At 41.0% G+C, this 17,268-nt stretch overlaps 1 protein-coding gene across 7 annotated transcripts in view; it reads right to left on the reverse strand.

Annotated features, from left to right (window-relative positions):
* DEPDC5 (DEP domain containing 5, GATOR1 subcomplex subunit) overlaps positions 1-17,268 on the reverse strand; it is a 169,392-nt gene that overhangs the window by 123,058 nt on the left and 29,066 nt on the right. For all 7 annotated transcript variants that reach the window (XR_012244323.1, XM_073629252.1, XM_073629251.1 and 4 more), the window contains exons 3-9: positions 13,554-13,641; positions 9,222-9,268; positions 9,043-9,128; positions 8,375-8,458; positions 7,923-7,972; positions 2,044-2,113; positions 1,885-1,963 (exon numbers count right to left, since the gene is read on the reverse strand). Coding sequence is in view for 6 of the 7 variants with exons in the window: in XM_073629252.1 (XP_073485353.1) it covers positions 1,885-1,963; positions 2,044-2,113; positions 7,923-7,972; positions 8,375-8,458; positions 9,043-9,128; positions 9,222-9,268; positions 13,554-13,641 (504 nt within the window). In the remaining variant the exon portion in view is untranslated. The remainder of the gene's footprint in view (positions 1-1,884; positions 1,964-2,043; positions 2,114-7,922; positions 7,973-8,374; positions 8,459-9,042; positions 9,129-9,221; positions 9,269-13,553; positions 13,642-17,268) is intronic.

Here is a 17,268-nt window from a genome sequence, read left to right on the forward strand (position 1 = left end):
CTGGGTGTGGCACTAGCCCACTGCCAGAACACAAGACTCTATACTGTATATAGCTGAGGTTACATTCAGTTTTCACAGCACTCCCAGCAGCTGCATCTCTTCATAACGGTAATAGTTCCCATTTGAAACAGCTTGGTCCAAATTAAGTATTTAAACTTTCCCCAAAGCTGGAAATCAACTTTAAAAAGTGTATGTATATTCAAACTTTGTTGTGTTTGATGGAGTAGGTAAGCATTAAAACTCCCTGTCAAGTTTTTATTGCTGCCTATGACATGTGACATTGCTCACTGTGACAGAGAGGGACTGAAAATCCAAAATTTAGAGTTGTCACTAAAACAAGAGGTAAGGGTAAATCTTCCGATTGGGGGGTCTGTTTTGAGGACTAAGAAAGGAAATAACTTCACTTCAGAGAGATTTCTTCTTGCATCTCTGAGGCAGAAAGTGAAGGGGAATCCCCCCATCTGAACACAGACAGAAAATAATTAGGCCCCTTTCACACTTATATGACTTCAAAGTTGCGCGATTTTACTGCGATTTCACGGCCACTATTTTGCCGCAATTTTACAGCGATTTTGCTGTGATTTGGGAGCAGTACTACTTTGTACGACTTTGCCACAACTTTGGCATTAACCAATCTCAGCTTGTGCTTACAAAGTAGTGCTGAAATCGTGTCTATATCATTCAGGTACGATTTGCATGCTACTTGAGGGTTTAACATTGAGGTCTATGGAGTGTGAATCGTATGGAAGTTGGACCAAAGTAGTGCAGGGACTACTTTGAAGTTGTCACGACTTAAAGTCGTGCCAATATGAATGGTAGTCATTGCAAATCATGGAGAATGACTTGTCATATGATTTTGCAGTACAAAATCATGGGACAAGTCGTATAAGTGTGAAAGGGGCCTTAATCTGACAGGAGTTCTAACCCTTCCCTACTCTATCCAAAATTTAAACAAGGCTTTAAATACACTTTAACTGCAGTAAAAAAGTATCAGGTTTGCAGGCTGGCTGTGCTGTCTGGCACAGCTGTGTAAATCTCAGGAATAAATGTACAGAAATACAAATCCTTTAAAAGGTAAAAAGCTTCCTTGTATCCATTACATTTGTACATTTCGAAGTTTGCCTGGAGTTCAGCTTTTAGCCTTAGAAACATGTAACCCTAGTAACCAAAAATCTAGTATGAAGCCACAAGGATAGTCTTCGGTAATTGCAATTAGAAATGTATATAACCAGAATAACTTAAAAATGGCTTTTGTCAACTAGGGTTCCGTGGAAGTCTAGGGTTCATCCAGAGGTTGCAAGGGGTTCCTTGAGCAGTAAACAATGACATATTAATCTCCCACTTTCAATGACTGCCAACATAAAGGGACAATTTCCCACTGACATTCAATGTAATGATTATTATTGACACACTGAGGGGCTGATTTACTAAAGGCAAATCCACTTTGCACTGCAAGTGCACTTGGAAGTGCAGTCGCTTTAGATCTAAGGGGAAGATCTGAAATGAGGGGAAGCTCTGCCGATTTTATCATCCAATCATGTACAAGCAAAAATGCTGTTTTTTATTTTCTTTGCATGTCCCCCTCAGACCTACAGCGACTGCACTGCCAAGTGCACTTGTAGTGCAAAGTGGATTTGTCTTTAGTAAATCAACCTCTGAGTGTTGTAAATGATTCTGCTCTGGTTGTCAAATCTTCTAGGTATGTCAGATTTTTTATTCTTTAATTTAAAACTTTCAACAACAGTTTAGTGTTAATGCTATTTTACCATAAAATGTAGATATAATAATTTTTAGCAGGGGTTCCCCGAGACCTCCAAATTATTGTGAGGGTTCCTTCAGGGTACAAAGGTTGAGAAAGCTGATCTAAAGTGACAAAATCATTACCATATATATCAAAGTCCCACATCTCACAACTCATCTGTATAAATATATACACCATGGCAGAAGTAGAACGAAACACGACCTAAGAAGAGAGAGGCAAATGGAATCATTACATGAAGTCAAACAATTAATGTTATAAAAGGTATAAAAATGTATACACACCCGCGTGTCTTCACTAATGTATCCACAGGTCACCTTTTCACTCTTTACCCATAATTCTCCAGCTTGTGCTCTGCCATTAAGAAGATAATGCTATGTTGTAATATGTTATCATTTCAATATTCAGAGAACCCAGTTTCTGGAACATTTCACTAGTCTGATCATGATTAGAACGAGGAGAATATTTCGCTTCGTAAAATGTACATCTATTTTGCTACCTTCAAATTGTTTCATTATAAATAACTCTTGGGAAGCATTTTCAGATGAAATATCTTTTAATATAAGGTAGCTGAAGTATGACAAATGTAACAGACAGTGGTGTTACCTAAAATAGGAAATGTGGTTTTCTAAGATCTGTTGGTTAAGCAAACTAGTGTTTCAAAAGGAGGTAAACATTGGCATCCATCAAATTTTCTTAGGTTTGTTTTATGTGTATTTCCACTTTTGAAGCCAAACGGAGATAACACTTACTTTATATTTGTTCCATGTTCCCATTAACATAGCACAACAAAAAAAATTATTTAAAAATAGCTTTTAACCTTTTTATGTGCTTTTTACTTGTTAAACATTCAATGCATGCTCTCCCTTCTTTGCAACATTTAGGATGTGGCTAGGGAGTAGAATGTAACATAAAATAAACCTGTTTGTACTATGTTTGCAGTTCTTTAATATCAGCTGTAAGCTAGATTTAAACACTGTCCTGACAAAAGGTTAAAAATTTAGAAACCGCCTTCCTGCATTGTATGTTGATGAGGTATAACTCATGCTGTGTTGGGACAAGTCATTGTAAAGCCCAGAACACACAGGCTGAATAAAGACAGACATCGGCTGGTTAAAAAAAAAAAAAAAATGGCCGACATTCAACCAGTGTGTAGGCCACCCTGTCCGACAGAAGCCGGCTTCTGTCGGACGAGCATGCTGGAAAACCAGTAGCCGACCGACTCCTGATCAGCTGATCCTGATCTCCGACAATGGCAGAGTGCTGATCAGAGTGTTCTGGCGGGAGGGCTGTCCCCCTGTCAGAACACAACAGCTCAGCAGGGGAGATCACTATACTAACTTTGCATAGTTCATACAGTGGCTCCGACCTGAGATGACAGTTTTTTTTTTCGTTCAACTCGCTGGGCTGAACGAAAAAAAAAAAACTCATAGTGTGTACCAGGCTTTAGCCCCGTACACACAATCAGAAAATTGTACGGAAAATACCACTTTCGAATCGATCATACTACTGGATCGTACGTACAGAGCTTTCGAGAGCCAATCAGGACAGTTCATCCGATATTAATCGGACATGCAGGAAAAAAATTTTCGTACGATGCCAGATCGTACGATTTTCGTTTAATCAGTACAGCTATCGTTCGAAAATGCAATACAAATGCATTACAACACATTACATCACTTCCGAATGTTATTTCTGTTGTGCGGGAATTTTCTTGACTTTAGTAAACTCATCAGATTCGATCTGAGATCAGCATGCATTAAAAAACGGACGATCATTCGTCCGATAATCTCATCGTGTGTATGTGGCATTAAAGCTGGTCACAGATGGAACCAATTTCGGCCGCTTCAGCAGGTAACAGCCAAATTTCAATCTGTGTGTGACCATTCTTGTTCGACATTAATCGATTGTTAGATTGACTTCTGTTGAACTGACAAGTTGGGAAACATTTGCTGATCAGCAGCTGCTGAACTGAATATTCTTAAGCCAGGTACACACTACAGATTTTTTTCGTGCAATCCAGCGGGTTGCACCAAAACAAACTGTCAGCTCCGGTCGGAGACACTCTACTAACCATGCAAGGTTAGTCCAGCGATCTCTCCCGCTTAGCTGTTGTGTTCTGACAGGGGGACAGCCCTCCCGCCAGAACACTCCAATCAGCGGTTTTCCAGCATGTATGTCCGACAGACCGTCATAAACATGGGCAGAATGTCGGCTGTTTTTTGAACCAGCAAATGTCTCCCGACATTCTGCCCGTGTGAAGGGGGCTTTACAGCGCAGGGTGCTGCTGTTAGAATACAATGTCCTGGCAGGAGGAATTCCTCCCCGCTTAAGGCCTTTTGCACATGGGCAAAAAAGTCACCTTTGTTTTACTGATCTTAACACAATTACATGATTGTCTATGGAACAATGTACATAGCTGTGTAAGGAATAGTAATGCAGAGATGAGTTTAGAGCTGTAAAATAAAAAACATCCATCTGAGTGCAGTAATTTGCATGTATACACAAGCATATATGCATATAGTGCAACACTGGAATAAAGAACATTACACATGTGTACATATATGCACATTTCACGCCTATTTGTGTGTATAGTCAGAGCAAGAGCATCAGCAGACCATGGATCCCCAGAACGAGTCCAAAGCTTTATTCAGCGATCACATATAGTTATAGCAGATAGCAACGTTCTGCAGGCTTGTGATGCATATGCACATTTCGCGCCTATATGTGTGTGTATATGCAAGACGTTTATGAAATATAACTTGTTTTTTTTTTTTGTTTTTTTTTTTTTAGGTAGGATTTTTCTGCCAGCAAGATCCTGCATATATACATCAGTAAAAGAATACGTCCGTGTGCAATGCGTCTTATGCATATACACTTAGACCTCATTCACATAAACAAGCTATGAAACAGCCCATTCACAATGTACAGGCCTCAGCGCCTACGTGAATGTGAAAATTACTGCACTCAAGCGTAAAATATAAAAAATAAATAAATACAATTAAAAAAATTCAGCTCTGAACACAATGATGCATTATGGGTCATTACGATGCTATGTGCATTGCCAGAAAAGTGCTGTAACAGTAACCTCCGATCTAACTGAATATGAAACCTTAACCCTAAATCATAACCTAATATTTAACCTCTTAAAACATAATCCTAACTACTGATTTTAACTACCAACTCATAAACTGCAGGCAGAGATAAAATACCAACATTTAAGCCAGTTATGTATTCATTACTATATCTACTTGTATTTGTACCAGTCTCCTGCAATACCTTGCACTCCAGCTTACTGACTGGGAGAGGAAGGTGCAGCTCTGTATATCAGCAAGTCTTTATGACATTACACAGCACTGTGGATATAACAAACAGAGCTTGCTGACTAAGGGTCCATTCATACATGTGATTAGCACAACCTGCAAATTCCAGCAGCAAGAATCTGTGGATCCCTGCGTCTGGAATAATAAGTGTCTGTGAAGAGCTGTGTGACTGTTCGCACAGCCAGGAACTGCCTGAAGTGATTGTGGCTGGTCAAGCCACTATCATCAGCATCAAACCGCAGGTAATCGCTGTGTGTGCGAACAGTCAAAAATAGCTATGGCTGCCATCAGCCTGTCAATGCATTGTATGGGCTGAGCATCCGCAGATCTTTGCACACACACATGTCAAGAATCTGCACATTCTTGCTGCTAGAATTTGCAGAGTGCACCAGCCACCCGTATGAAGAGATCCTTAAGAACAGAATAAGAAGATGACTTCATAAGTGAGCTGCTGTTCCATTAATAAATCAATGCCTTGAACCAAGCTGTGTTACTTTGGCTGCAGTGGAGAAAATGCATGGTCAGGAGTTTTTGTACCGTTTGGCAGGAGTGTCTGGATTGGAACACGGTTGGAAAATAATTTTTAAAAAAAAAAGGTCAGTTAGAACATTTAAAGCAGAAGTAAGCCTTCTGATTCTTTACAGCCAAAGTAGCTGCCATCTTGGCCTCTGTTTTGTCGTTTTGTCTGCAGTTGACATAGCGCATTACATGTGACCAGTTATGACACCAGCCATTTGAGGACTTTACAGTTTGGTTGAAAGCAAAAAAAAAAAAAGCTGTCACAATTGTCATTCATGGCATACCTTGAACGTAACCATTTATAGGAAACCGTAAAATCAATGGGTTTAGTTCCATTTTAATGCAAATGTATTTTGATTAATTATGTAGACGTTGCCTACACTTACGTACACACGGCCGGACTTGCCAACGGGCTAAACTCTGTCTGCATTTCCGACAGAAAGATTTAGAATATGTTCTCTATCTGAGTCCGTCGGAAATGCCGACAGAAAAAGTCCGATGGAGCATACACACGGTCGGCATGTCTGACCGAAAGCTCCCATCGGACTTTTTCTGTCGGGAAGTCCGGCCGGGTGTACGCGGCATTACACTTTAAAGTATAACTAAAGTCGAAACATTTTTTTTGTTTTGGATAGAGTGGAGAGGGATTAGAACACCTGTCAGGTTTTTATTGCTGTCTGTGCCCTTGTTAGGGAGATTCACCCTCTCTATTTGTCCTGTTTACATTAAAAAACGAAAATATAAGAAAATCCCAAATTTTGGATTGTCCCCAGAAAAGTAATAGAAGAGAAAGTTTAAAATGGGGACACTAGTTCTGGTGACTTGGGGGGCCCCCCCAAGGAATTCCCTTAATTGGCAGGGATCTCCTTTCACTTCTCGTTTTGGCTATGGGCCAGAAAGTGAAGGTAAATCTCCGGAATGCGACACAGATGGCAAAAAAAAAACTGACAGGGATGATAACCTTGCTTTACGCTATTAAAAATAAATAAAGAAAAGTTTTGCCTATAGTTCTACTTTAAGTTTAAGTTTACAACAGTGCGGTGCGTTTTTTCTGCGTTGTGTTTTCGGCGTGGTTTTAGGTGTGCTGCCATTAAACTTTATTAGAACATGTGTTTTATATGAAAGCGCATCAAAGCATGCAGGGTTTTTATGCGCTTTCATGAAAATGTGTGTTCTACAAGAGTTTAATGGCAGCACGCCTAAAAATTTGTGTAAAACATGCAGAAAATGTGACACAAAAAGTTGCACGGCTCTGACGTGAACGGGGCCTTAATTAATACTTACACCTCCCCCCCCTCCATCTCTGCACCAAAGCTCCTAAATAATCCTAGATAAATGTGTGCAGAGATGCTGAAGCAGATGTTAACAGGTCTGGATCGGCAGATACACATTTTAGAGCTTGCTTTTTCATTTGTATGTATAGTTGCCAGCTTCTAGTCATCTATATATCATTCACACACATAACAACAAGTCAGGACTACAGCATACATTAGCAGTTGAAAAATAGGCCTGCATCCCTGTGTACACCCATGTACTCTGCAGTACAATATGTGAACAATAACCCTATTCATTCTAAAGGTGAACAAAGGCTCTGAACCACACACTGTTGTGCATGAAATTACCAGGCAATGAGCTGCTGAATCTTGTATTCCCACCGATTTTCATTAGCTCTACGTATATCTAATAGTAGTTTTTTTTTCCTTGAACACCCAGATTATCCAGATGGCCAAATGTAACAGTGAAGGTTACACGCAATCAAACTGCAGCATATATAGGATATAGAGATTACTTTTGAGAATCTGTAAATTGAACTACAACTTAAAGTTAATGGTAATAAAAATTAATCTTTAGCTTCTGATTCCACTAGACAGGAATCATGAGCGATCTTACCTCTGTTGAGATGTACATTTTTAAACTAGGTTGTGTATAGCAAAGCTATACACACAATTTTAAAAGAGACCCTCTCACTGTCCTGGTCATAGGGAAGAAGAACATAATTCTCTTAAAGCTGGGTATACACGTACCAAAAGTCGGCTGGTTCAGCAGGTATGTGTGTACCACTGTCTAACAGAAACTGGTCTGACAACTGGCTTCTGTCCAACAGTCAAGCTGGAAAATCAGCATTCGTTTAGCGCTTGCAGCCACACTGATCAGTGTATTCTAAAGACAAGGGAGAGATCCTTGCATCAATGTTGTTTGTGTTGATGCGGGGGATCTGTGAGTTTTTACCATTTAACTGTTGGTTGAACATAAAAAAAATCCGCGTGTATACCCTGCTTAAATGGTCCAAGGTTCCACATACAAAAAGAAAGTCAGCTTACCTGATCCCAGCAAATTCCACCTTTTGAGTAATGTACGCACAGGAGCTCACCTGCAAATGGAAGGGTTGTTCCTAATTTATTAAGGCAGAGTCATATTTTTCTATCAACCAGTATTAAGGCTAGGTTCACACTGCTGTGATACGATTTTGATCTGACTTTCAGTGCGATTATGTAGTGCTACGTGGATGCAAACTTGATAAGGTTAGTATATTCTAGTGGGCCAAAATCACACTGGAATTGCACCAAAGTAGTACAGGAACATTTTCCAAAATCGCTCCATGCTGAGTCACATTGAAGTGAATGGACACCGTTGAAAACAATATGATATCCCTTGCTATGCGATTCTGTGCAACTCAAGTGCCATCTGAAATTTCACTAGTGTGAACCAGTCATAATGGTTAAAAAAAACAAAGTACATTTATTTTCATGAGTGTGTTGCTTTCACAACTCACCAAGCTTTTTTTCAGTCTCCACATGTCCCCTCGTCCTATGTACTGATCCTTGAAAGTCAGCTCCACAAGATCAAGTGTCACATCCTGAAAACATATAAACACAAAATAGGCATCTTCCCTTTAATGTTAACTGCATCATTTATACAAATAATTTCCCTTCCTTTTAGTTTCATTAACAAGAATCTAAGTAGTATTAGTACTCTCCTCATATATACCATGAGGTTGGCATTTTTTTGGCCATTTATAGTTTATAAACCCACCACACAAAGTGTGGTGGAGGAAAATAGGCATACCCAATCAGCATAAGGGGACAACGAAAATTCATCCATATATGGTGAGACACTGCTTTTGTTTTCTGGAAGATGGAATTTAACTAATGTAGATACTTCTAATCAGTAGTTCGAGTAGGAAAAAATAAGCATGTTTCCATGTAACATGCAAGTAATCAAGTACAGTATTATAATATTTAAAGGCAGAATAAAAGAATATCATTATTTATTTATTTATTATTATTATTATATCTATTATTATTATACATGATTTATATAGCGCCAACAGTTTACGCAGCACTTTACAATGTAGAGGGGGGACAGCACAATTACAGTACAGTTCAATACAGAAGGGTCAGGAGGGCCCTGCTTGTAGAGTTTACAAGTCTATGAATTTACCTTTGGGGCAACTACATTAACATAAACATCCTGGTACGGCCTAAGGCGAAAAACTTGAGCCACTGTCTGATCAATGCTGACAGTTTCTGCATAGAAAGTGAAAGGTTAGTTGGTTACAGAAGCAAGGAATGACCAAAATGGAATAATACTGAGGTATAAGCAAGTCATATATAGATTACCTTTCTGTAAATCTTCCTTCAGTGATTTCACTTGCAATAACAGAGGGCTGTCAAAATACAAAATGCGATCAACAAATTTACAGATGCTGCAAAACATAAGTTGCTAGGTAAAAAAAAAAAAAATAAGGTTATAACGTGGAAAATGTAATAAAGCTTAACAAGTGCAGTAGAAGAAGCAACAAAACCCCAGTTCAGAGATCATTTCTGACTTGTACTGTGTAATTCTCATAGCTCTTTGCAACATTTTATTAGAGAAGCTATTACAGTCTTATTTTGTTAAGAAGTGTAAACAGATGCACTAAGCAACCAATCAGAAAGGTTTAGTCTACGGTGATAAAAACCTGCCCAACTGCCCATTTTTTGGCACTTACCTGCAAACGAAGCCTGCGATGTCCCCGCTGGAGGGCCACATCCATCTTCACCCCTCTTCCTTCCGGGGCTGCGGACTCCGGCTCTGTGATTGGCCAGAGTTGTGTGACTTCACTCCCGTGCATGCGCGCGGGAGCCGTCGGTCACAGCACCTGCTAGTGAAGAAACAACACGGAGAGGCGTTTCTTCACAGCACATGCGCCGATGACATCAACGGCACACTACAAGGTAAATATCTCCTAAACAGTGCACGTTTAGGAGATATTTACAGTACCTATAGGGAAGCCTTATTATAGGCTTCCCTATAGGTAAAAGCAACACAGAGAGGTTTATAACCACTTTAAGATGCCGGCGCTTGCACCTGAAACCGAATGGGATCCCTGGACAGGTAAGTGTCCTTATATTAAAAGTCAGCAGTTACAGTATTTGTAGCTGCTGATTTTTAAATCATTTTTTGGGAGGAGCCTGGAGTTCCTCTTTAGTTCACCACGGATTTCTCTTTATAAAGTTTAAGATTGCTCATTGTACTTAATTGATACTTTTTATTAAAGCTGGAAATAGAAGATGCACTGTAAGAGAAATAATTTTTTTTAAATGTCCCCTAAAAAAGTTGTAAAACGCTGGACATTTTTTTTTTGTACCAGCAAGGTAATGTCATAATGTGCTAGTAAGCATCGCATACTAGCACGTTATGTTAAACTTACCTTAAAACAAAGCTCTTCCAGCGCCGAGATGTTAGCGCTGCAGGCGCTCTCATCTTCATCCGTCTTGCTTCCAGGTTTGCGGACACCGGCTCTGTGACTGGCCGGAGCCGCGATGATGTCATGCATGCATGCGGGAGCCGGCGTTCACAGCACAGGGCTTTGTTAAAATGGCACGGGTGGCCGTTTCTTCAGAGCACATGCGCCAGTGAGGTCACTGGCTGCATGTACAGTAAATACCTCCTGAATGGCGCACGTTTAGGAGATATTTACACTACCTATAGATAAGCCTTATAGGCTTAGCTTTAGGTAATAACAAGAGATGGAAGTTTGCTTCCACTTTAAACAAAAAGTTATTATAAAAAAAATATGTGGCATTTCCTCCCTGGAAACATTACAGCTATGAAGTAAAGTTTTAAACTAGTATTAAAACAAAGTTAAAACGTATCTATCCATAGTTACTTCTCACAAAGTGGTATTGGCCAGAAGGCCTCATGCACACTGGACGTTTTTTCTGCTGCTCTTAGGGGCATCTGGAATTCCTGCCTCTAAATGCCCCGCATGTAAGCCTATGGAGGAGATTTGCCAAAACAGGTGCACTGTGCACTGTAGGTCAGCTTCTAACCTCAGCTTGTTCAATTAAGCTTTGGCAAAATTCTGGAAGCCAATTGGTTTCTATGCAGAGCTGCTCCAGTTTTAGTAAATAACCCCTATGTGTCTATGTATACCCAGGCATTTAGGGGAGTTTATAGGCAAAAAAAAGGCCAGTGCATCCAGGAGCAGCAGCGTTTTGGCAGAAAAAATGCTTGACAACTGTAAACACGCTTGAACGCATGTAAATGCCAAGTTATTATTCTGGCCCGAAAAAGGAATTGGCGCCCAAGCACTTTGACATGCCTAAACATTACACGCATTTACAGGTCACAAGCCTTTTTTCTGCCAATACACTGCTGCCAGGAGGATATGCGTTGAGGAGAGATAGCAAAGCACACAGTGTTCATGAGGCCTAAGAGGTAGTAAGACATCTGCTTTAAAAATTTCAAGTTTCAGCATCAATATGACAGTTTGATCTATCCCAAGCAACACCTTAAAGGGGACCTGAACTTAAAAAGTGAAGATTTCCTAGCCTATATCTAATATCTAGAAATGTTAACTGACCCTAAGCAGTACCCTAAATAAAAAATAAAAAAAAAAAACTACATTTTGAATTGCATTACTCCTGAAAAATAGTAGTTAATTTCCTGACACGTGCTTGTTCTGTAGCCTCATAGCTGTATGAGAGTATCCTATTAGGCTGGTAGTCTCAGAGATTTGGAATGAGATTTGGTGATGTTACTATTATGCTGCTCACTGTTCTGAGGGCTTGCTGGAAAGGAAGTTGTATCTGAAGATCTGCAGTGCAAAAATATCATTGTTTGTGCTTCTACGCTTGCTCCACCTGACCTGCTTCTTTTGAAAGAAGAACTTTGAGATAAATTATTATTAAATAACCCCCCCCCCCCCTTTCTCCAAAAGCAAGGGTTAACACCTAACACCACATTTAATGTCCCTTTAAATAGCTTGGCCAAATAAATGGTTTACTGCACTACATGCAATTAATATAGTGCTCCTAGCAAGTGCAGTAAATAGTTTGTCAGGGCCAGCTTACTTTTTGCACACCTAGAACCCAGATTCGGCTTATAGCAGGCTATAGCCCGCTGTCAGCTGACGTCACAGAGCTGCTCCAGGTTCTGGAAGGATCCTGACCCTATTGTCGGGATACACCCAGCTGCCCGATTGACAGCTGGTTGTGGCTCTCAGCACAGCTCTGATCCAAAGCCAGCAGAACCCGTCCTTCTCCAGCCTAGTGCTCCAGTGAGCGCTGAAGGGTCACAGTGGAGTGTTGACTGACAGTCACTGCTATCTGCTCCTAGAAGATTGAGAACTGAGCAATCGAGAACTGAGCGATCAGTCATCATGTGATCACTCAGTTCTTAATCTTCGAGCCAACGTGGAACAGCTACAGCGTCACACCAATACTGCAGCATAGAGGTGAGCATGTTTGTTTTTTTTCTTTTCTAGTCCTAAACCTTTCCCTTAACCCTGCATTGTACGTGGAGGTGAGCATGCAATTGTGACCGAGAAAGCCTAAATTAGAACTATAGGCAAAACTTTTTTTTTTTACATTTTAAACAGGGTAAGGAAGGATTATAACCCATCAGATTTTTTTTCACCTTCTGTGCCCCATTGCGGAAATTTCCCTTCACTTCCTGTCCCGTAGGCAAACAGGAAGTGAGAGGAAATTCCGCCAAGTTAAGGGAATTCCTTGGGGACCCTCAGGTCACCAAAACTACTGTCCCCATTGGAAGATTTCTCCTCTGTTACTAATCTGGGGACAACCCAAAATTAGGGATTTTCTTTTACTTTCAATGATAATGGTAAACAGGACAAATAGAGAGGATGAATTTCCCTAACATGGGGTACAGACAGCAATAAAAACTGACAAGCATTCTAATCCCTCTCCACTCTATCCAAAGCTAAAAAAAAATAAAAAGTTTTGCCTTCAGTTATATTTTAAAGAGACAGCAGAACTGGGCCAGTCACATGGAAGGAGGAATCCTCCTAGAGCCAGGAATAAGATAAGTACACCCCCATTCCTGGAACCCCTAGACATAACAAGTATTTAACCCTTGCAGTGTGGGGTTATTAGGGTGAAAAGGGTATTTTTTTCCAGTCTGAACTTCAGCTTTAAATATTACCTGTTATCAGATCACCAGTCATCACGGATTAGCTCTGACAGGAGGATGCAAACTGCTATTTCTCTACCAAAACAGCTAGTGCCACAAAGGGGCACAGTGCACAGCAAGGCACGAGAACTTAGCAATGAGGGGAAAAAAAAAAAGCTGCAAGGAGCCTATAGGCAACACTGGATATTGGTCCTTTGCTCTGTCCTTGCCTTTTCTAGGTACGGCCACAGAAAAAGTCCTCTTTCTTTATCACTCTTTACCATTAACTTAAAATACAATCAAATCTTCCATAAAGGTACCAGACATTCCGATCTTTCACATTGTGCTATTTTCCAAAAGAATCCCTAAACCACAGGTGTTCATTATCTGTCACCATCAGGTTCTAGAAGTAGAAAAAGAAGCCACTTCACTGACCCAGAGGAAAAAAAAAAAAATCAGTTAATTGCTTTGGATAGGGGATGACATAAGACCAGAGATTATAAATGCTTTGACTCCATAATTGTGCATCCACCTTGGTTACCATGAATGCTCCTTACCTATATTCATCATTGGGATGAGCAATTTCTACAATATCTCCAAGCTTTATATGTGGAAAAACTTTGGGATTTATCACCAGCTCATCATCTGGAAGAAATAAATAAAACAAAAAAAAGAGTAAAACAGAGAGGTCAATTAAAATACATTATTAGTAAAACCATAAGAATGTGTGTTTAGTTGTTTATCCTATAGTCACAATTCTTTTTACTACAGTATAAGGCTTAATGTACACGGGACGTTTTTACAAAATTTTACTTGACAGATAGTAACCCACGTTTAAAAACGTCCATTTTTCCACGTTTACATGCTGCGCTTAGCCGTGTTTGTGTTTAGAAGCGTTTCAAAAAAAATTTTTTTTTCAAAATAGCCAAAAACGAAAAAAGACCTGTAAACAATATGCGAGTTACTGCGTATAGCCGCATTTGGCGCTTGAAATGCCTCTAAACTCAGCGTCTGAACTCATTTTTTTGCTTTCCAAAAAAGGCCTCTAAACTCAACTGCCTAAAAACAACATTAAACGAACCTGTGTACATGTACACATAAGATAACATTGGATGAGTTCAGGGGCAGCCAACTGCCTCTGAACGTTCGTTTACCAGCAGCAGTGTACATGAGGCCTAAACATTTGGGCTTCTTTTTTTGCTCTAGAAATGCGATTGATATTACACTGTGTAACTGTTAGGGGCGAATTCGCTCAGCAGACCGATCCATTGATGTCCGCTGAGCCGGTGGGCAGGTCTGTCTTTGCTCACTGAGTGGGGGTGGGGAGACCTGTCAGAGCCTCGCTGATTTCTATGGGAGATCGGACGAAAACAGACGGCAAGTCCATTTTCATCAGATCCCATCTGATTCATTAAGACGGATGACAGACGCATCGCCGTACATCTGTCTTGAGCGGATCGGATGGCAGGCGGGTGTCAGCGGACTCATCTCCACTGACATCCGCCTGCCCATATTAGTCAGTGGATGGCCCGCTCGGATCCGCCTGAAAAACAGAAAGGTGGATCCGAGTGGGCTTATTGTGTGAAGGGGCCTAACGTTTAAGCCATTTTTAGCCCTGCTAAAGTTGCACCTCATTAACGCCAATGGAACTGTTCTAATCGGTGCGACTCAAGTCGCCCCCGACTTAGAAAAAGCTTCCTGCACTACTGCGACTTCATAAACGACTTGCATTGACTTCTGTTAAGTCATGCAGGGATGTCGGAATCAAAGTCGCAGTGTGAACAAGGGCCTAAAAATCTTGTTTTGTTAGACACATTAATACTCACTATCCCCTCTATTTGGAGCTGCCACAATCCCTTAAATGAAATATATAGTACACACTACAACATAGTACCAAATACTGTATGAAGAAACCTTGTACCAAAATGAAAGGGCTTTATTGAAATAATAAAAATACCTACAACTAAGACTGCCCCACACTCTACTACATGCCACATACATAGATACAGTATATTGTGTGTGATCTCCCGCATGCACCTGTAACCCACTGGCAGCAACCCAAAAATATTACAGGTCACAAGAAATGTTAATGTGCAAGTAATAATAACCATATTTGGTTCTTATGTTATCCCACATGAGCTTTACTGGGATAATCCAAAGTGTACATAAAGGGCCAAAGAATGATGGGAATTCTATTTTCTTCTAATCCTCTGTTACCATCAATGTGGGTACTTTGTTGGATCCCATAAGGTCTTAAAACATGATCTCTTCAGAGCAGAGGACAAAGATACAGCTGACAGCAGCAAATTGTTGTTTACTCCACATAGCGTACAGCTATAGTAATCGTGTCACAGTGTATCAGGAAGAATCCCCATATGTGTAGAAACAATAGAGGAATACACAAGAAGACCGCTCTGAGTGGTGTATATATTAGTTTAATGTTGGAATGCCCACCATGTAAAACATATCATGGCTAGTGTCATTGTATGTGGTCATGCTGTCGCAATAACACACATGCTTAACCACTTCCCTACCGGGCCTATTCTGGCACTCCTTTCCTACATGTAAAAATCATATCTTTTTTTGCTAGAAAATTACTCAGAACCCCCAAACATTAAATATGTTTTTTTAGCAGAGACCATAGGGAATAAAATGGCGGTCGTACACCGTATTACACTGTCACACTGTATTTGCGCAACAATTTTTCAAACACTTTTTTTGGGAAAAAACAGTTTCATGAATTAAAAAAAAAACAGTAAAGTTAGTCAAATTTTTTTGTATAATGTAAAAGGTGATGTTACTCCGAATAAATATATACCCAACATACAAGCACGCTGGGACGGGGATGCTTTGAATTAAAATTTTCTTTTTATTGTTTATTTTACTTAAAACATTTTTTTTAAAACCCTTTCTCTTTGAATTTTTTTTTTTTGATCAGTTTTATTCCTATTACAAGTAGGGATGCACCGAATGGGTTTTTTGGTGCCGAAACCGATACCGAAAATAAATCTTCCTTGATCCCGAAACAGCACAGATACCAAAAGTGACTGTTTTTAAAAATATTTTTATACAGGAGATTGTCAGAGACTAGGGGCATGGTACAGGAGATTGTCAGAGACTAGGGATATGGTACAGGAGATTGTCAGTGACTACAGACACATTACAGGAGATGGTCAGAGACTGGGGACATGGTACAGGAGATGGTCAGAGACTGCAGACACGGTACAGGAAATGGTCAGAGACTACAGACACGGTACAGGAAATGGTCAGAGACTGCGGACGTGGTAGAGGAGATGGTCAGAGACTGCAGACATGGTAGAGGAGATGGTCAGAGACTGCAGACATGGTAGAGGAGATGGTCAGAGACTGCGGACATGGTAGAGGAGATGGTCAGAGACTGCGGACATGGTAGAGGAGATGGTCAGAGACTGCGGACATGGTAGAGGAGATGGTCAGAGACTGCGGACATGGTAGAGGAGATGGTCAGAGACTGCGGACATGGTAGAGGAGATGGTCAGAGACTGCGGACATGGTAGAGGAGATGGTCAGAGACTGCGGACATGGTAGAGGAGATGGTCAGAGACTGCGGACATGGTAGAGGAGATGGTCAGAGACTGCGGACATGGTAGAGGAGATGGTCAGAGACTGCAGACATAGTACAGGAGAGGGTCAGAGACTGCAGACATAGTACAGGAGAGGGTCAGAGACTGCAGACATAGTACAGGAGAGGGTCAGAGACTGCGGACATGATACAAGAGATCAATGCAGCCTCACCAGTGCCCATCATGCAGCCCGCGTTTGCCCCTCAGATGCAGCTCGCGTTTGCCCCTCAGATGCAGCCCACATGTGTCCATAAGATGCAGCCTGCCTGTGCGTATGAGATGCAGCCTCACCTGTGCCCATCATGCAGCTTGCCAGTGCCCGTCATGTAGCCTGCCAGTGCCCGTCATGCAGCCTGCCAGTGCCCGAATCAGAGTGGTGATCTCCGTGCGTCACGGAGCTGCATTTGAATTGCCCAGGTCGCAGTAATGATGTCCCGCCTCCTGTAATCACGTCACACTGATTCAATGTCCCACCATTGGATCAGTTTGCCGTCTGTCACAGGAGGCGGGACATTGTTACTGCGGTCTGTGTAGTTAAGCTCCGTGACACAACGGAGATCGCGGCGAGGAGAGAGGAGAGGACTGCAGCGCGCCGCGCCAAAACGACACCCCCGTAATGGGCAGTACCAGGGACGGGGCCTCGCCCCCATTTTAGGCGAGATTTCCTTTT

Source organism: Aquarana catesbeiana, linkage group LG01 (genome assembly GCF_042186555.1).
Source record: "Aquarana catesbeiana isolate 2022-GZ linkage group LG01, ASM4218655v1, whole genome shotgun sequence".
NCBI lineage: Eukaryota > Metazoa > Chordata > Amphibia > Anura > Ranidae > Aquarana > Aquarana catesbeiana.